At 52.3% G+C, this 20,448-nt stretch overlaps 1 protein-coding gene across 1 annotated transcript; it reads left to right on the top strand.

Moving 5' to 3' along the window:
* The first annotated feature begins 3,423 nt into the window (after positions 1-3,423).
* Positions 3,424-20,448, top strand: ENTPD6 (ectonucleoside triphosphate diphosphohydrolase 6). The gene is made up of 14 exons (XM_069495827.1): positions 3,424-3,473; positions 3,969-4,289; positions 5,915-5,991; positions 8,262-8,405; positions 9,486-9,561; positions 10,250-10,285; positions 11,223-11,311; positions 12,085-12,164; positions 12,725-12,789; positions 14,812-14,913; positions 16,478-16,618; positions 17,816-17,872; positions 19,029-19,141; positions 19,366-20,448. The coding sequence occupies exons 2-14, from the start codon at positions 3,998-4,000 to the stop codon at positions 19,462-19,464; spliced, it is 1,371 nt and encodes a 456-aa protein (XP_069351928.1). The 5' UTR covers positions 3,424-3,473; positions 3,969-3,997; the 3' UTR covers positions 19,465-20,448.

Below are 20,448 nucleotides of genomic sequence, written 5' to 3' on the forward strand. Positions count from 1 at the left end.
ATAGAGTTGCAGACCACATTTACAATAATACTGGTTTTTATATTTGTCCGTGCATTTTCCTTTGCTGGAGATCTTTATTTTTTCATAACTTTTAATTACCATCTAGCATCCTTTCATTTCAACTTGAAGGACTCCCTTAGCAATCTCATAGGACAGATCTAATGGTTATGAACTCTTTCTTCTTTTGTTATCTGAATATGTTAATTTCTCCCTCATTTCTGAAGGACAGTTTTGCTGAGTACAGAATTCTCCATTGACAGGTTTTTTTGTTTGTTTTAGCAGTTTGAATATATCATCCCACTGCCTTCTTGCCACGAAGCTTTTTGCTGAGAAATTGGCTGACAGTCTTATTGAGGATTCTTTGTATGTGATGAGTTGCTTTTCTCTTGCTGCTTTCTGCCTTTCTCTTTCCACAGTTTGATTATATTGTGTCTTGGTTTGGGTCTCTTTGAGTTTTTCTTGTTTGGTGTTACCGAGCTTCTTGGATATCCATATTCATGTCTTTCCTCAAATTTGGGAAATTTTGAACCATTATTTCTTCACATAATCTCTCTGCCCTGTTCTTTTTCTCTTCTCCTTCTTGGACTCGCATAATGTATGTATTGTTCTACTTAATAGTGTCATATAAATCCTGTAGGCTCTGTTTACTTTTCTTCATTCTTTTTTCTTTTTGATCCTCTGACTCAGTAATTTCAAATGTCCCATGTTCAAGTTTGCTGATTCGTCTGCCTGTTCAAATCTGCTGTGAACCTTTCTGGTCAAGTTTTCTATTCAGTTATTGTATGTTCCAGCTCCACAATTTCTGTTTGATTTCTTTTTATAATTTCTAACTGTTGACACTCTCATTTCATTGTCATATATCATTTTCCTGATTTCTTCTAATTCTTTATCTGTGTTTTCCTTCAGCTATTTCAGCATATTTAAGACAGTTGTTTTAAAGTCTTTGTTTAGTATATTCAGTGCCTATGTTTCTTCAGGAATGGGTTCCTCCACTTTATTTTCTTCCTTTGAATGAGCCGTATCTTCCTGTTTCTTTGTATGCTTTGTTATTTTTTTGCTGAAAATGGGGCATTTGAAAAAATAGTCTTCACAGACTACCTCTGTATTAGGAAAGACCTTCGCTTATTAGTTAGAGTGTCTTGAGCTTTGGGACCAGTCTGGTATGAAGATTTAAGGTCTTATCAGGTTTCTTCGGAGGATGTGTCTTCGTTGGGTTTGTGGGTATACTTTTTTCAGTTCCCCCATATACATGATGTCTTTTACATCCCTTATTTTCCCCAAGAATCTCCCCCTACCCCCACCTCAGTCCTTGGATGTTCTATTATATTTCTCCACCTGTAATTCTTGCCCCAGGTACATGTGGGTCTGTAGCCGCCCTGCAGCTTTGCTAGCAGTGCCTGCAACTGCTCTCTGCAGCTTTTCCTATGTGAGCTGTGAGCGCCGAGTCGGACAAAACAGAGATCGGTTCCTCAGGCGGTCCAAGACAGGTTAGGAGGTTCCAGAAAGGTCTGCTTTGCTCCCTCCAGTTTGAGGAAAGGAACTGAGAACGGGGCTGCTGTTTCCATCAGGTGGTGCTGGGGAGGAGTGGGGCAGGGGTGAGTAAAGTACCACCCAATTTCCTGACATCGTGAACACAACTTTTTTCTTTATTGGCCATTCTCCTAGTTGCTATATATCTTTGACTGTTTTCCAGAGCTCCTGTAAAATATTTTAGCCAGTCTGTAGCTATGGTTTGTAATGATTCTGTAGGGAAAGGAGGGCCTCGAGCTTCCTATTTTGCCATCTTGCTATGTCCTCTCCCCAGCAAAGGATTTTAAACGGGAACATTTTTGTGTGCCTGGTGATGATGTGGTTATGGATGGGGTGGAGGAGCGTCCTCTTCCATTCCAGATAAGCACCTGTGTGCCATGCTGGGTGGCACAGGGGCTCACAGCCTAAAGGGAGACACAGACCTACAGGAACTAATCCCACAAGCACTGACATCATTACAGATGATAGTGGGTGCAGGGAGCACAGAGAGCACGTGGCAGGGGTGCACTCAGGTTGGGGGCACCAGGGCAGGTGGTGGTAGTGACATTTCAGTGGAGGTTTTGGGATGAGGACAGTGTTGGCCAGGATGGTGGATGAGCATTTTGAGAATGGGTAATGGTGTATGCAGAGGCCTGGGGCAGAAGGAGGTGCTGTGTTCTTGGAGTACCATGAGCAAGGGGGAAAGAGGGTGAGATGAAGCTGGAGAGTCCAGCAGGGAGCAGGCCCAGGCAGGAGGTCGAGATATGATTCTGAGAGTGGAGGGAAGCTCCAAAGATTAATAGGACCCAAGAGAGGCCCAAGGTAGACTCATGGCAGTTGCTCAGGGAGGGGTGCTCTGTCCTGCTCTCCCCTCAGCAAGGGGCACAGAATCTGGCCTGAACTCCGTGGGCCTGAGGGCATCCAGTGTGGCCTGGGCCCAAGGAAGGGCCGAGGAAAGCCTGCGCTCAGTGCTCTCCACCAGGGTCCCCTTTCATTCATTTCTGCTCTGCCCAGACAGCCGCAAGGTTGGCCCACCACGGGCTTCCTGGCCACCCCCAGCAGTGTGGCCACACTGTCCTTCAGCCCATCACTGCCCTTTGTGAAGCCTGTGCACAGTGTGTGCTGTCGCTGGAGTTTGTCCCGAGGCAGCTCTCCTCTCTCCTGTGAGCAGCCCTGCCCCGTAGAGGAGGGGACTGGCTTCCTCCACGGGTGACCTGCCCCAGTCATACGCAGCTGTGGCAGAGCTTGGCCCATGGCCTGCCTCCAGCCTGGCACCTCTGTGTCTTCTTCTGCACTAGGGGTGGCCACTCCACTCACTAGGACTGACCGAGAGAGTGAGGAATGGACAGATGGACGTTCCCCGATCATGGGGGAGCCCTGAGAATCAGGAACCTCAATTCTTGTCCTTTGAAGCCTCAGGTTCCCACATGCTGCCTTGCACTGGGAGCTGCTGATAAAACTTGAACAAATACTTTCTTTCTTCTTCTTTTTTTTTTTTTTTTTTTGGTGACAAGAGTCTCACTCTGTTGCCCTGGCTAAAGTGCCGTGGCGTCAGCCTAGCTCACAGCAACCTCAAACTCCTGGGCTTAAGCGATCCTCCTGAGTAGCTGAGACTACAGGCACACACCACCATGCCCGGCTAATTTTTTCTATTTTTAGTAGCGAAACAGTCTCACTCTTGCTCAGGCTGGTCTCGAATTCCTGAGTTTAAGCTATCCTCCCACCTTGGCCTCCCAGAGTGCTAGGATTACAGGTGTGAGCCACCACACCTGGCCCAAATGCTTTCATTTTGAGGTATATTGAACCAAAAATAATGGTGCCCAATTAATTTACTTTGCTACCTGGGTAGAATTTTATAGGCTTTGAAGGAACACAGACATTATTTCTTCTTGACAGGAATGTGCTGTGTGAATGAAAAGAGGCACCTGTTGTGAAACTTCCAGGAAAACGACCTACATAATCAGGTTTGTCTGGGGCTCTCTGTTGCTTGAGGGACGGGGTTTTGAAAGTTGTGAAAAGTCAATTGCCTAATTGGAAGTATGAGCAAAGGTTGAAGGAATGAATCAGATAAACGTTTCTATTCCCACAGACAGCTTTGGGATACCACTTACATGTGGCCTTTTTACATAAATAGCAACTCATCCCAAAGCCATTTGTCTGAAACGTCACTTAGAGTAGCCAGCAGCTGTGGTCTGTGCACAGTTCAGCACGAGCAAGGCGAGCGACCTTGTGCAGGTGATCCATCTTTATAAACTTCAGTTCCTCTTTGGTGAAGTGGGGATCACACCTGCCAGAATCATTTCAAGGGTCAAATGAAGCTTCTGATTCCAAGGGGAAAATGTGGACCAGTTTCTGATTGAACATTTTGTCCTCTGGCCCAGGGACTTCTGGCTCATGCTGGAACCTTGCAGCCTAACGTGGTCTTCCTGCCTCTCCTCCCTTTCGATTTCCACCAACAGCTGCGGCACAGTCCTTGGCAGGCAAAGAAATGAGAAAAATACCAAATCATGGGAACCTAAGGGTGACGAAGGTGGCATACCCCCTGGGGCTTTGCGTGGGCCTGTTCATCTACGTCGCCTACATCAAGTGGCACCGGGCCTCCGCCACCCAGGCCTTCCTCAGCATTGCTGGGGTGGCCTCGGGGGCCCGGTGGGGCCAGCAGGCCCACAGCCCCCCAGGGACAGCTGCACATGGTCACGAGGTCTTCTACGGGATCATGTTTGACGCGGGAAGCACCGGCACCCGAGTGCACGTCTTCCAGTTTGATCGGCCGCCTGGAGGTACCGGCAGGAAGCTGATTGTCAGCCTCTTTGGGCCCAGGCCACGTGGTCTGCCTTCTCCACCTCTCACAGCAGGGCTGTTGGGATCTCTTCCCCTTAAAAGACAGTGTGGGCTGGACCCCCTGCCATGGACTCACCTGGGAGCTTGTCAAAATGCAGGTTCCAGAGATGCTGACTCAGGGTGTAGGCAGGACCCAGCATCTAAATTTCCCAGGAGTCCCAAGTTGCTCTTAACCCTAGCAAGTGGTGACCACCACTGAAGGGCAACTGAGACCCTGGAGGGTGCTTGGTAGTCTGTCCCCTCCCCACAGTCACCGGCAGGTCAGGTGGCTGCGACCATGACTTAGGCTGTAGGTTGTGTCAGGAGGGTTTAAGGCAGGAAGTCACCCCAGATTCAGGCCCATGGGAACCAGGATTCCAGGCAGGTCACATAAGTAGCAAAGACCCAGAACCCTGGCCAGCCTGGAGCTGCTGCAGACTGCAGGGACAGCAGAGGAAAGGGCCCTCCTCTTGAGGAGGGAGCTGGAGCCTGGGCCTGGTCAGCTGTGCTTCTGGGGGACTGGACGCCTCGGGCAGGAGGTGGGGCAGCTGCCCGGCTCTTCCCTCTGTTCCTCTGCTCTCCGCTTCGATCTCCTCCCGTGGTGCCTGCCGTTTCCGCAGTCTCTCTTGTGCCTGTGGCCCTGAGGTTTGCCCTCCGCATGTGCCTCCAGCCCTCTGCTGGGCGGGTCCCCAGTCACACATCTGGGTGTCCCTCCTCTCTGGTTCTCGACTGACCCTCTTGCCCTTGGAGCAGATGCCATTCTGTCACTGAACTGCTCTACTGGCACTAGATATTTCTAGTCACACTTTCCCAAGCTGCTGTGGTGTATTTTATTTACTTTTCATTTCATCTGCTTTATTTTTAACTTATTACAATAGTTAAATATTTAAGTGCTATGTCTACTTACCTCCGAAAATGGTTTTGAAGCTGAGTTGAAGGCAGCGAGTCAGCATGTGCTCCTTTAATAGCCATGGTCCAGTGTTTTCTTTTTGGAGAGAAAAGTCTTTCGAAAAGTTTTGTCCCTGATTTTTTCTGGTCTGGTTTTTCCTCCTGAGTCTTTGTGTCTGAATTTGGTGTGCCTCGCAACACTTTCCCTGCTGTATGCATGTGAGTCCTGACTACTCCTAATAATTTAAAACACTCCACCTTTTAAAAAGAAGAAAAAACCCAAATCTTTAGAACTCTGTAATACATCTATTCCAGAATCAAGGCAATTATTTTCTTATTTGCAGTTTGGAGTCATTTATCTTGTTCTTCTATTGGTTGAATCAACAAGAATTAGCTATGCTAAAATTTAATAATTTAAAAGGGTGCAATTTTTTGTATGTGAATTATCCTCAATAAAGTTGCCTTTTTAAAAAAGTAAAGTTCTGGTTAAAACATTAGGTATCACACTCAGCGGTCCAGCTGAACTAAACAGGCAGAATTTAGACAAGAAACAGCTGTGGGTCCCCTGCTACGCTGGGATTGGTCTGTGTTGCAACCCACGTGCCTTTGAAAAGTGTGGCTAGTCACAGTTGTACATTTTCGCACATCTACATCTGTGTTAGTAATTTTGCCCTTTTATTAAACATTTTCCCCTTAGAAACTCCCACTTTGACCCATGAAACCTTCAAAGCACTGAAGCCAGGTCTCTCTGCTTATGCTGATGACGTTGAAAAGGTAAAGATCTTCTGTCTTGTCTGTTTGTTTGTCAGATCTAACTGTGCAATGCATTAAAGCCAGCTCCTCTCCTTTGCATGCAGTAGGCTGTCTTCGCAAAGGAAGGCATCTTTGGTGGTGCAGCCCGGGGCATTTCATGCCGTTTTGGATGATCAGATCGACAAAAGGGGTGTAGCATGTGAGCCCAGAGGAAAATGGTGCCCCCCCACCCTGACCTCCCAGGCCCACCCCACCAGTACTCTGGCCCCCTACATGGGGTCCCAAAGTATTGATGCTGTTCAGAAGCACAAATGCTGCATACTTACAAAAAGCATTATTTGACAGTTATTTAAAATTTTTTACACTAAAGCTGGGCATGGTGTGGTGCACCTGTAGTCTCAACTACTTGGGAGGCGAGGTGGGAGGATTACTTGAGCCCAGGAGTTTGAGTCCAGCCTGGGCGACACAGCATAGACCCTGTCTTTAAAAAGAAAAACAATTTTTTACACTAGTTTATTTTTGTATATTTTGCATAACCCATTCTTAATTTTTTGTTGTAGTTTCTTTGATTAAAGATGGCAAACATTGACTAAAATAAAAAATTAAAGTTAAAAAGGTATTATGGGCCGGATGCGGTGGCTCACACCTATGCTCTGGGAAGCCAAGGTGGGAGAATCACTCCCACTCAAAGCCAGGAGTTCAAGACCAGCCTGGGCAACATAGCGAGACCCCCATCTCTACAAAAAAATTCTTAAAAATTAGCCAGGTTTGGTGATGTGCACCTGTAGTCCCAGCTACTTGGGAGGCTGAGGTAGGAGGATCACTTTAGCCCAGGAGTTTGAGATACAGTGACCTGTGATTGAACCACTGTACTCCAGCCTGGGTGACAAAGTGAGACCCTGTCTCAAAAAAAAAAAAAAAATTATGCAAAATTCAGAAAACCAAATAAATTTAATTAAACTGTCAAATAATGATTTTTGTAAGTTCGTAGCACTTATACTTCTATTACAACTACGTTAATGACAGGATGCCTGATTTTCCACTGAGGTGCTCATGAAACTGGCTACAGATTCATGGCCAATAGAGTCGTAAGTTTCTTTTAAGTCATGAGCTGATACATTGTCTTGGTCTCAGATTATATAGTTCATGCCTTGCTTTCCTGTCGCATGGTTAAAAAACAAATTGAAATTAGTGATTCTAGAGTGAACACGAGGTTAAACTTGATTAAGATAGGTATCTTAAACTGCTAGGATTGTTAAAGCCTTAATTGTTTGAATAGGTAACACACACGCAGTTGAGACAAGTATCCACTCTCCCCAGGGCAATAGGCTCTGACCCCCTGTGCTCCAGGCTGCCCAGGGACAGTGTCCCTGCTTTCTTAGCTATCCTTCAAGGACTAGTTGATGTGTACATGAGCAAAGGCACCTGCACTCTTCCCCTTTTGTTTTGCATACATAGTAGAGAGGTGTTGACGCTGTGATGCGCTTTGCTTTGTCTTTGAGCTTTGCAGCATGTGAAGAGCCTCCTTGGTCATTCTGGCTGAGTGGTATTGCAGCATATGCTGCACATTTACTTACGGAACTGTAGTGCCCTCCAAAAGGACGTCTAGGTAACGTCCAGTCTTTCTCTCTTAACAGCACAGAAAGGCTGCAGTCTGTCATCCGACATGTACCTCTTTGCTCACACATGCAAGGGCATCTGTCGGATTGTTTCGTAGAATGGGATTTCTGGGCAAAAGGAATGTGTCTTTTTCCGTTAGACAGACATCGCCCGTGTGCCCTCAGGCATTGCACCTGTGGGTGTGCCCAGCCACTTTCCCAAGGTGCCCCCACACACCCACGCTGACAGAGGCCCTCCTCTGGCTTTGGGTCTTGAGCACTCTAGCAGGTGAAGTGGTTCCTTGATGTATCACAGTTACTGGTGAGATTTAGTGCTGTGAGGGACCCTGGGATGCCTCAGTGCCCACACCTTCCGTTCCTGACATCCAGGGGAGCCGAGACTCATCTGAGGCTGCGGTGGGGCCGGCATGGGGCTGGCTAGGCCTCGCCTGCCAGGCTGGGTTAGAGCAGCAGGCTCCTTCTCCCGACCTGTCCTTGCCCTGCCACTTCCATGTTTGCCTGGTCCCCATGTCCCCACACACATGCCCATGCCAGTACCACTTGCATCACTGTTTCCTGCCGATTTGGAAAGTAGAAAAAGATCATGTTTATAAACCACAAGGGTGGAAGTGGCACGTGGGACCTTGTGTGCTGCATTTGACAGACCCTGCCTTGCTCTTACCACCTTCACAGAGTGCTCAGGGGATCCAGGAACTCCTGGATGTTGCTAAACAGGACATTCCCTTCGACTTCTGGAAGGCCACCCCCCTGGTCCTCAAGGCCACCGCTGGCTTACGACTGTTGCCGGGAGAGAAGGCTCAGAAGTTACTGCAAAAGGTGAGCTCAGCCATTTCCCCACTGTCATTAGGCAGCCCCCAGTGGCTAATGATAACTAGAAACACTTAACTCCCAGCCAGGGCAGAGCAGTCTGCAGGATGTGTAGATACTTCCTGAAGAGGGAACCCCTCGGAATGTTCACAGCATCACCTTTAGGTAGAGGGATGCTGGGTGAATGACATTTTCTTCCTTGTGACGTTTAAGGCTATTCATGTTTTTCTAGAGTGCATCTGTGTTTTATGAGGAGAAAAGCAACATTATTTTAAAAGTACATTGTGCCTTTGAGGGATTCCCTCCCTCCAGGGACTTGGTGGTGGCATTTCAGCTCAAGTCTGCTTGGCTTGGTCCCCACAGGGACGGCTTGTCCTGCCCTTGGTCTGGCACCCAGATGTGCTGTTGAAGAGGCCGTTTAGCCTCCTCTCTCTCAGCCCCGGCGCCCACACTGCAGTGGGCTGGCAATGCATCTTCCCAGCCGGGAGTCAGGGAACTGCTCTGAGCAAAGTGATCCTCCTTAGCCCCTAGACCCCTTCCAGACTGTGTCCCTCTGAGGTGATGGCCTCACAAAGTCCGATTGTGGAGTGCAAAGGTTCTGAAGCTTCTGTGTGTAGAGACTTGCTGGGAGGTGGGCGAGGAAATACAGCCAGAGGCCCACTGGCCCATCCCCCTGGAGCAGGGCCCACCAGGCCTCATGGGGGGGGGCCCAGGTTTGAGCTCTACCTCGTAGGCCTTTCTGCTCCTTCATCTCACATCCCAAAGCAGGGCAGTGTTTGGGGCCCGGCAGGCTCAGTGTGCCTGGCTCAGCCTGGCCAGTCCAGTCTGCTGGAGCCCTTCCAGGCCGGAGCGGCTCAGGATGAGTCTCCAGGGCAACACGTGCCTCTGCCAGCCCAGGGAGTGGACTAAATGAGGAACCTTCTCACGGAGGATTGGAGAAGTTTGAACAAAACGTTTTTAAGATTTATTACCTCGGAACACAGCAGGTTCCTCTGGTGTGTTGTTACTGCCTTCTGAAAGCATGATGCAAAGCAAAGCTATCAACCTTCAGTTCTAATCGGTGAAAAAGGTGTCCTTCTTTATGTTTAGGTGAAAGAAGTATTTAAGGCATCGCCTTTCCTTGTAGGGGATGACTGTGTTTCCATCATGAACGGAACAGACGAAGGTAGAGTCACCAAAAGCGCATCTGTGCGGTGAGGCAGGCGCTGAGGGGTGCTGCTATTTGGAACCCCGGGTGGGTGCTTTCTGCTTGTCCAGATGCCCAAGTGAGGGATCACTGAAGTCCCAGCCTTTCCCGTTCACAATTGCAGTGTCCCAGGGGGTCTTTTGGGGGCCAGTGTCAGATTCTTTCCTGACCAACTTTGAACCTGGCACAGATGAAGTTTCTGGAACCATCATGTTTTCAGTTTTAAGAACATTTGGAGTGAATCTCCAGTTGTTGCCACATTTATGTTGCTGTTGCATTGTTAATTCTGAGAGAGAGACATTTTAGTTTCCTCACTAGCCTAATTTTAAATATGACCTTAAGAGTATACATGGGGGAAGGGAGGAGCGTCAAATTCTCCTCCTGCTTCTTCCAAAAAGCGGAAGCTGGTGGTGAAGAACGGGAGGCAGAGAGGTGGCATTTGGTAGAGTACCCAGGTTAGTGTGTTATCTTCCAGGACAGTCTGTCAGAAGCTGCTGGGTTCGTGTTCGAGTCACGCTCCTCTCTGTAGATGGCCTGAAGGCTGAGCGTAGTGGGGAAGTGGTCCCTTTGTGCTCCTGAAATCTGAAAATAGTTATTCAGCAGCCCTGTTTGTTACGTTGACAACATCGCAAGTGACTAAAATGTTATCTGTGACACTCTCTTCCAGGCGTTTCAGCGTGGATCACCGTCAACTTCCTGACAGGTGCATGTTACTTTGTCCTCAAGGCCAGCGGTTCGCACACACCTGCAGAGGGGGGCTCAGCCTGGCTTTCTTGAGGGCAGCGGCCTCGTTTCTGCTAAGATAGCCCCTCAGGGTTTTTATGGTGTTGCTGGCTTACAGTGGGGTGTCGGGCCTGGCCAGGGGCAGGTGAGCAGCGAGCTCACAGGCTAGGTGGGGTCCTTCCGTCCCAGCACGGCCCCACCCCATCTTCTGCACAACTTCCCCCAGGGGCCCTGTCTGCTCATTTCTGCGGGAAGTTATGGCTAAAACCAGTCACGTCTTCAAATATTAAATGTGATGGGAATGATACAATTGAGTTCCTCTGTTGTAGGTGGAACAGGAAACAGAAACATCTGTTCTTAGAAACAGGTGGCAAGGAGTCAGTTTTTGTTGTTCTAGTGCATGTGGATTTTTGTCCCTTTACTGGAATTATGGAAAACAGCAGTATCTCTGACGTATGTATGAAAAAGGAAGGAGTTTCCTGGCGAGAGCTGCCCCTTTCTTGAGTAGAGAGATGTGAGGAGATGGATGGGGAGCCTCCACCTCAAATGCTTTGGGAGCAGAGGCAGAGCTAGTTGGAGCGGGGGCCTTGCAAGGCCTGTGCCAGAATTTCAGAGGAGCCATTGTCTGTGGGAGGTGAGCCAGTGGCCTCCTTCCCAGTAGGTACGACGGGTCCCGTATGTCTCCTAAAGGTTAATGTCCTGTCATGATCCAAATTAAAGCCGTAGCTGGTAGAGCCATTGATCGTATTCCTTAAATGTGTAGTGCAACTTTAAATGGAGATTCTTAAATAGGTGAGCTACATCTCTGTCTTCTTTATCTTTCTACTGAAGGGCCTGGCTTTTAACCTCTTTCATTTTTCTGCTGTTCTAACCTGCTTGCTAACACGACAGTGCTGTGTTTCACTTGCTGTACTCAGGCAGTTTGAAAGCCCCAGGAAGGAGCAGTGTGGGCATGCTGGATTTGGGAGGAGGATCCACCCAGATCACCTTCCTGCCACGGCTCGAGGTAACCAGCCCCTGCCCACCTCTGAGACCCACCCACCCGTGAGGGGGGCCAGGCAGACCCTGCCTGGGGTACACCGCTGTGGAGGGTGGTACAGCCCGCCCCTGGAGGAGGCCAAAGGTGCCCCTGAGGTCATTTCCTCTTCTGAGGGCCAGACTCATTCATAGATGGTGCTTCTTACCTGGGTTTTAACTTTGCCTGCAAAGAAACCCCAATAATGAAATTTGGTTGTTAGTGGGATGATAAATTAGATAATTGCCGGAGACCTTTAGGCCAGAGAATGTGAAGTCTTTGCTCCTTTCCTCTTCAGGGTTCCAGGGAAGGAGCAAGAGTGGACATTATTTAGTCCAGTACGTGGATGGGGAGAGTCAGTCAACCCTTTTCAAGATAAACGTTCTAAGGGAGATGAAAACACTCCCCATTAACACCATCTACTGCTTTAAAAACAGTTCCCTCCTCGCACACTCATTTTCTGCTCATTATTTTTAGTTTTCAGTGGAGTAGAGCACTTAGACTTACTGATATGATGGTTGTCTTGGCTGGGCTGTATGCGTCGAAATGAGTAAAATGTTACTTGTAAGGAAGGAAACCAGTTTTTCATTCTGGGCGTTTTATTTTTCATTGCTTGCTCCTGTTCTTTCATAGCATGTGACTTTAATGAAAAGCTCATTTATTTGACTCCATCTGAGTATCCCCATCCTTTCAAATGAATTGAGGGTAGGGACAACGTTATAGAAAGACCTGCAGGAAGGACAGTAGCCTTGTGTTCTCCCCAGGCCACCCTGCAGGCCTCCCCGCCCGGCTACCTGACCGCACTCCGGATGTTCAACAGGACCTACAAGCTCTACTCCTACAGGTCTGTCTTCAGGAACGCGGGTGGTCGGGCACACGGCCCCCAGCATCGCAGGGCCCCTCCCGAGCCTCCGGCTCCCACCTCGTGGGGTGAGCGGGTCCTGGAATCCCCCACGCCCTGAATCCACGCCACCTGGACTTACCTCCTCTTCCTCCTTCATTTTTTACCTGCAGCGTAATGACATTTCTCCTTTTGCGCTGATTCTATTCTGCTTTGGAGGAGGTTTGAGAAAGAGTGGGCAGAGCCCATGTGGAGTTTTCTGGGCCACCTGTTTGCCTCATGGCGCCTTTGGTGGATTCTGAACACCAGGGCTGAACCTGCCTCATTTACTACCAGGCCACAGCTCCCAGGTGAGCTGCTGTCACGTAACAGGCCCCCATTTGGTGGGTTGCTTAGCTGAATGCCCAGACTCTACAAAAAGAGGCTTGTAGAAGCGGCAGAAAGGCCTTGCTAACTGCCTTGCCACAGATCGTCCTTTCCCACTTGTGCTGGGTCCCGGCAGTTGAGCGTGCTGTGCCCCGCGCCTTAGCAGGCCACCCCTCACCCAGGGTGTTGTTCCACAGTTACCTTGGGCTCGGGTTGATGTCGGCGCGGCTGGCGATCCTGGGCGGCGTGGAGGGGCAGCCTGGTGAGTGGACGCGCCGTCTGAGGCCTGCTATGCGGCCTCTGCCTTCCTTTCTCAGAGCGAACGAGGAGCCCCTTGGGAGGGCGGCCGCCTGGCCCCGGGGAGAGATCCTGCCCCTCCCAGTCCTTCCGCCCCGCTGCTATCTTGACAGCATGCTGGTGCCCGGTGGGACATGGGTGCTCCTTGCCCAGGAGGGACATGTCCCAGATCTTGTTGGTGGCACCCTGGTGGAGACCAAGGGCGATGTGTTTTACCTGTGCACATTCTAATTTTTTTTTTTTTTTAAGAGATGCTAGTGAAATCATTTCTGAAACACAAAGCTGGAGGATTTTAGGAACCTAAGTGACTGTATGGTCATCACCTACATTTGGAGTGGACTCGCTTGGGAGATTTGAAGAGAGAACCTTGTCCCAGACAGTACAGCAGGGGCTGTGGGGAGGTGACATGGGTGTTGCCCTCAGGGAAAGTTTCTCTTGTTCACGAGTCCAGCATTGTGAGAATGTCCTTCCATCATCTCTTGCTCTGTCAAGGATCACAGAAAACGAGCTTGGCCCTTGCAGACGTGGTGTTTGACCAGAGATAGAGTCCACGCCTGGGCACAGGCCGCCTCTGCTCCTTCCTGATGGGCCTCGAGCAGCGCGCACGGGCTCTTAGGAGAGCTTGGGGATCGCCGGTGGTTCAGGGGGTGGAGGCACTGCCCTGAGGCTGGCGCTGCCTGTCTTCCCTGAGGGTGCCCATCAGGCCGTAGAGGCCTTCCCTGGGCCCACCTCTCCCAGGGGCCTGGATGTTCTGACAGAGCCAGAGTGTGCAACTGGAATTCTCGTTTTCCCGTGCATACCCTGTTTCAGTTCTTTCTTTTTCGTAATGGTATCCCTTTTGTTGCAAACCAAAAACACGTCCACGTCCCGGCCACACCTGCAGCTAAAGAAGGCCAGAAAACACCTATCATTTAGCCAGCGAGAAGGCAGGTCCCAGTTGCCCCTCCGAGATTCTCTGTAGCTTCACGGCTAAGCCTCCTGAGTCCTCGCCCGCTCCGCAGAGCAGCGGGGACGGTCTTGTCTCCTCGTCAGGCTGTACAAAGTGCCTGGTTTGGACGCGTGAGGACTGTGACACCAGCCAGGAGGATGAGCCTGTTTTGTTGGCTGCCATTATATGAGACACCCCCAAATGGAGTGGGGAAAACAGCAAACAGCAATCATGTAGTTTCTTGTGATTCCACAGGGCTCTGCCGGGCACACCTCCACTGGGGTCCCAGGGTCCCTTGTGGCCCAGCTGGGGCAGTTCTCTGCATCTGGGCACATCCAGTGGGGACCCAAGGGTCCCGTGTGGCCTGGCCAGGGTGGCTCTCTGCACCTGGGCACTCCTGCATAGGGCCTTGCCCCAGCAGAGTAGCCTGGGCTGCTTTCCTGGCTACTCCGGAGGAGGAAGGCTGCTCTGAAGTCACCATCATTTTCTGTCAAGTCCATTGGTGAAAACAGGCCCAGGCCAGAAGCCAGGGAAGGGGCAAGCCCCTCCCTCAGTGGGAGAGCACCATGCTGTCCTTGAGGGGTGGCACTGCAGGGACAGCCCTGGAGACCGCCACCACACTTCGTTTGCTAGTGTGGGACCCAGCTTTTGGGTCGTGGAGCAGCACAGATTCAATTCAAGGCCTAGTGGCACCTAGCGGTTCTTGTCCTGGCCTTGCCACCAACCTGCCGTCTACGCGTGGCCTCGGTCATGTATAATGTTGGACAGTGACAGCTCCCTCCTGATAGGGTCGTTGTGACAATTGACTGAACAGTGCCTGGCCCTGTCGTTTGAGTATCTGCCGTGTTTCCAGGGTGGATGAGGCTTTGCTGCAGCTTCCTTAACAGAGGGGGCTTGTCCCGGAAGGCCCCCAAGACTCAGGTCTCATGTGGCAGAAGGCAGCACATCCCGTGACGCTCCAGAGCAGCACGCCTCTGCGGCGTCCGCAGCACAGCTCCGTGCAGGCCCGGTGGTCATGTGCTTTCCTTTTTCTTTCTTGTTTTTATCTTTTTATTTCAGCGAAGGATGGAAAGGAGTTGGTCAGCCCTTGTTTGTCTCCCAGCTTCAAAGGAGAGTGGGAACACGCCGAAGTGACATACAGAATTTCAGGGCAGAAGGCAGGTATGGGGATTTCTTCAGTGGCTTCTGCCCCTCCCCTGTGCCTTTCCCACGTCTCCTAAGGAGCAGGGCGGCCGTCCAGACCCCTCTCACGGGCTCACAGACAAGGGCTTGCCCTGGGAACAGAGGTTCTGAGAACCCTCCTGCAGGAGGCCTTTGCCAGAGCCCTGGGAACGCTCCCTCTCTCTCTCGGGCCTCTGCACAAGGCTCCTTTGTCTGGCACTAAATGCTTCCTCCAAAGGGCCGAATTTCCTGAGAAGCCTCCAGTGAGGAAGGACCTGAACCACCTCGGGGCTTGGAGACAAGTGGCCACATCTGGCCCTCAGCCCGGAGGCTCAGTGCTGAGCAGAGTGAATAGAGGGAGAAGTCAGGGCTTCTCCTGTGGCAGGGTCTGCTCCACTCGCCTGCCCAAGGCTGCGAGCCCCCACCGCCTGGTGACCGTGGGTCCCGCCAAACTCACCCCTCTCGCCCTGGGTGGTCTCTGTTGCTCTTTGTAGTTCTTTAAAGGAAAGATTGAAATGTAGTTTCCAGGTTGGACACTTGGGCATGGGACACATCTGGCTTTGGTGACTGTGCAGATCCCTCTGCCTCAGTCTCCACTTGTGCATGTGCTAAGGGTCAGGCCCCGCTGCAGGCCAGGGCGCGGCAGGACAGTGCAGCCGGAGTCCCAGTGGGGGAGTCCGACATGAGGCACATGAAAGTGCTTCCAAGAAAAATAAAATGGGGCGGAGGGTGCTGGCAGGGAGGTGGCAGTTTCAACCAGGATGGCCAGCCAAGGCCTCATGGGGTGATGGGAAGGGGTGGGGGTGAGCCGCACAGACCTAAAGCAGCGGCTCTGCAGGCTGGAGGAGCAGCACGCACAAAGGCCCTGAAGCGGCTGCCGCTGTGTTCACTGCACACGGAGGAGGTGGTGTGACCTGCCCAGGGACAGCAGGAGGAAATGAAGTTGAAGGGCAAGGGTGTGGCTCTGTGTCTGTGCGAACACAGGGAAGCATTTGGAACAGCGGGAGACGGGGGAGCAGGACTGGGGGTAGGTGGGAGGCCGGGCCAGGCGCCCGTCAGGCATCCTCAGCAGTCCGTCAGCCGCTGGGGTCCTGTGTTGCTGTTCTCCACCTAGCCTGGCCTGAGCTTGCCCGTGGCCTGCTAGGCTCCTGTTTCTTCGATGATGACACAATGAGGGTGCAGGCCCCCCACCGAGGTGGCTGATGAAGTGGAAGGCAGGGCTGGCAGAGGGTGAGCACGGGCCAGAGACAGTCCCTACGGGCTGGGTCAGGACGGCTGTTCACGGCCTAGCTGGAGGCCGGCAGGTATCAGGATTCAGTGGCCTCCCCCTCGGGGTCAGGAGTCTCTGGCCACCTTCATACTCAGGGGTGTCTCTCCCTGCTGACCTGGGCCAGCAGTGCTGCGGCTCCTAAAGGGCTGCTCTTGGCGTGTGCGGTGAGCAGTCCCAACTTTAGGGGGTTCTGCCGGTTCAGATCAGGGTCTCAAGTCACCAGGGAAGGGCCCCGAGGGACTGCGTGGCCCGGGTACCTGGAGCCCCTAACCTCTGGCTTTGTGGTATCCCCAGAAGCAAGCCTGCATGAGCTGTGCGCCAGCAGAGTGTCAGAGATCCTGCGAAACAAAGTGCACAGGACAGAAGAAGTGAAGCACGTGGAGTTTTACGCTTTCTCCTACTACTATGACCTGGCAGCCAGTGTCGGCCTCATAGGTGAGGGGCCCGGCTGGGCCGAGCGGGGTGGTGAGGGCCAGTGTGGGTCTTCTGGGGCAGAGGGCCTGTGACAGCCGAGTAACCCTGCTGTCAAGGACTCTGCAGGACAGCAGAAGTAGACAGGGGAAGGCATCTTGTCCTCAGTAGGAAGTAATAAGCCCCCTTTTTATAGACAGATTAGTTTTACGAGCCGTTTAGTAAAGTTACATGTCGAATACATGTTCAGATACTTGCTGTCGATTTAACTTCCCACTCGAAGGCAGGTCTTGCCCTGTGCTGACTCACGTTGTTTGACCTTCTTGGACACGCAGCCACTCCTTGCCGGCCCAGGGAGGAGCTCTGGCTGGAGGAGCCCTTCTGTGGCATGTGGGTGGCTGTTCTCTCCATGGGATGGTCAGCCCACTTAATGTGGAGTCCCACCAAGACCCCCCACGGCCCAGGGAGCCAGCTCAGGGCAGAAGGAGGTGTTTGTAGTTTGCAAAGCTGGTGCTCGTCAGGCTGTGGAGACTCTGGAGGGGGTCGTGGAGTCACTTCAGTGAGTGGTGACCAGGAGTTTTTTTAATGAAATAGGGAATATCGGAGTGTGTGGCCTGTATTTAGGATAAGAACACTAATGTTTAAAATTAAAGCTGCTCAAGAGAAGCCTGTGACGCCACGGTTCCAGCTCCCTGTTCTTCTGGTTGTGCCGCTGTTGACCAGGGCCCCGGGGGTGGCTAAGGTGGAAGGTGACCCAACAAACCACCCCTCACTGTTTTTTTAAAAAAACTTTTTTTTTTTCCCATTTGGGAAACTGATGCTAGAATATGCTCAGCTCAGTGCCATGGCTTCAGGAAACATATCCTTTTCTGTACTTTTATTTTGCTTAACTTAAAATTAGGATTTGTTCACTTTGGGGCCCAGGGATCCTGGTGAGCTTTTTCTGGGGGGGACACTGCAGGGGTGGGGTGTGGAGTGACCCTCTGATCCCCTCTTCCCGCGGTGTGGTCCTGTGTGGAACACCTGCTGGCTCCGAGCCACATCACTCAGAAACCTCCATAGCGTGGCGGGCGGCCGCCTGCGGCTGGAGCCCTGTCTCGAGAGCCTCCCTCAGTGTCTTGGAGCTCCAAGCTCCAGCGTCCCCAGCACCAGCGTTAGGCCTCAGCAGCACCCCAGGCTTCCTGATGCTCTGCAGACCGGGTGTTCTGTCTCGTCCCACAGATGCAGAGAAGGGAGGCAGCCTCGTGGTCGGAGACTTTGACCTCGCAGCCAACTACGGTAAGTGACACTGTAGAAGCCAGCTCAGCTGGCGACAGACACCCATGGTGCTTATGACGTAGGCACTGGCCCCAGAACTCCTGGGTTTGGTTCCTGATTCTGTCAACAAACATTCATAGGTCTTCCAGCGTGGAGTTCACCATGCACTTGAGGTCACCGTGTGGGGCCCACACCCCAGGTCCACCCCTCCTAACATTGGCCGTGGGCAGGGAGGGGCCTTGGTGTTCTCAGCTGTGAAAGGGCCCCTGTCTCGCCCCTCTCTCAGATGGTTGTGAGGAACAGACTCGCTCAGTTTCATTTCTCCTGCCGCCTTTTCACTGCTACTCGGTGTCCCTAAGAGTGATTTCCCCTGGCATGTCCCAGTAAGTTCACGATTGTCACACAACCCTGAAGAAGTTGGAACCCTGCACAGCAGAGCCTGGGATGTGGGGGTGGAGGGCTGCCCCCGGGGCCCCAGGGGGTTCGCACAGCTGCCCCCACACCGCTCCAACCATCCTCCTGCCCCCTCCTCTTGCTCGCCCCAGTGGCCAGGAGTGAACGTGGGGCACTCTTGGGATAAACATTCTGCCCTTTGGGTGCCATTCCAGTTTGCAGGTTGAGAGTTAAACTTTGTGTATTTCTCCATAAAAGGTCCTACCTTCCCCCTCCCAAAAAGAGTGGCTCTTTTTTTAAGCTTTCACATCACTTTCAGTTTGTCCCCATGAACACTGGGTATCCGCCACTCTTCAACAGGAAAAGGTTCTAAGAGAAACCTGAGATGGCTCTCGGTGGATTTGTCCTTCTTCCTCAAGAGCAGGCGTGGGTTGTTCTGAGACACCTCAGTTTTCATTTTCATTCCCCAGAAAGCCCAGTTTTTTTTCAGTTGACACCTGAGGAGGTGTCCAGGGTCTCAAGTGCAGAGATGTGGCCTAGGAGATGGTAGCCCATGACCCCAAGACAAGACATGCAGGGCCACTTGGCCCTGGAGCCCGGGTCTGGGGGACATTGGGGCCAGCCTCGCCATGGTCTCTGGGGCGCTCTGGGCACCTTGCCTTCTCGCACTCAGTTGCAGTCCTGGGGGGCTGCCAGGGTGGGAGGCACTGGGGTCTGCACACTCCCCCTGCCCTGGGAGTGGATCATCTGGAACCTGATGGGCAACTGGCTGTGTCACCCCCAGTGTGTCGGACCCTGGAGACGCAGCCACAGAGCAGCCCCTTTGCGTGCATGGACCTCACCTACATCAGCCTGCTGCTGCAGGAATTTGGCTTTCCCAGGAGCAAAGTGCTGAAGGTAAGGACTTGCCTCTTGGGCACCTCCATCCCCTTTACGGTGTGAGTAGCCAAGAACCGCTGCTCCCATTGTTGGGGTCCCAGCCCCCAGCTGTCCCTGGCTCCCAAGGAGCCCCCAGAGCTGCTTCTGGCCTCCTGAGCACACACTTTCATCCGCAGATACCCGCTGGCCTTTCCTGTCACGGTATGTGATGACCCCTTGTGTCCCTCCTTTGTCTTTTCAAGCTGACTCGGAAAATTGACAACGTTGAGACCAGCTGGGCTCTGGGGGCCATTTTTCATTACATCGACTCCCTGAACAGACACAAGAATCCAGCCTTGTAGCGGCCGAGCTGCCCAGTCCCTGCCCCCGGTCCGTGGTGGTCTCCGTGCATCTCTTGTCTTGGACGTGGTGACTTCGTGGTCCTCGAGGGGCCACAGTGTGGGCTGAGCCGCTTCCTCCCTGCAACCTGCAGTGGCATTTCTTGTGGACTTGCAGGGGGCCCAGTGCCACCCTGGCCTGTGCATCAGCCTCTCCTGGCCGCATCTGGGCAGAGGGCTGGCCCGAGTCTGGACTCAGGTCCTACCTGATGCCTCCTGCCTGCCTTGGCCCCAGGTGGGCAGTGAACCAGATGGGGCACAGGCACACGCTGAGGTGACAATGCAGCTCCCATCCCATCCCACCTCTCCACCTGTGGGGCTGTGGCTGCTGCTATGTGTGTCCCTGGGACGTGGGTCTTGTTTTGTCTCCCAGCCCCTGTCGGCTTCCTCCCTCCCCAAGGGCAGATCTCCGCCTTCTCTGGGAGAGCTTGAGGGGGTTGTTCATGCTGTCCTCACTTGCGGGGAGCCACGCGAGGTCCTTCATGCCCTCCAGGATGGCAAGTGCAGCTGGACTGCAGTGAATTCCGGACTTGAGCGTGTTCATCTCTTCCTCGGGTGTGGACGCATGCAGTCACCCGGAGTTCTGCTCTCCTCGAACCACGCGTGGTTTGGGGTTAAGCAATGGAGCGAACACTCTGGGTAGGAAGAGGGGCTGGGGGACACCTCCCCGCAGACCTCATGTGCCTGCTCTTCGGACAATGTCTCCCACTGTGGGCGGGTGCTGAATGTGAACCGCTGTGACATTATTTGTGGCCATGCTGCTGGAGTGATGTCCCTGTCGTGTGGGTGCCAAGTGCTTGTGTAGAAACTGTGTTCTGAGCCCCCTGTTACGGACACCACCTCTGTGTCCCAGTGAATGTATCGCTACTGTGAGCCGTTTGCAGCCCAGCGAGGGCAGTGTTAGAAGACACAGCCCCTCCACAGTTCAGCTGAGCCACAGTCCCTAGA

The sequence above is a fragment of the Eulemur rufifrons genome, chromosome 20 (assembly GCF_041146395.1).
Source record: "Eulemur rufifrons isolate Redbay chromosome 20, OSU_ERuf_1, whole genome shotgun sequence".
Lineage (NCBI taxonomy): Eukaryota > Metazoa > Chordata > Mammalia > Primates > Lemuridae > Eulemur > Eulemur rufifrons.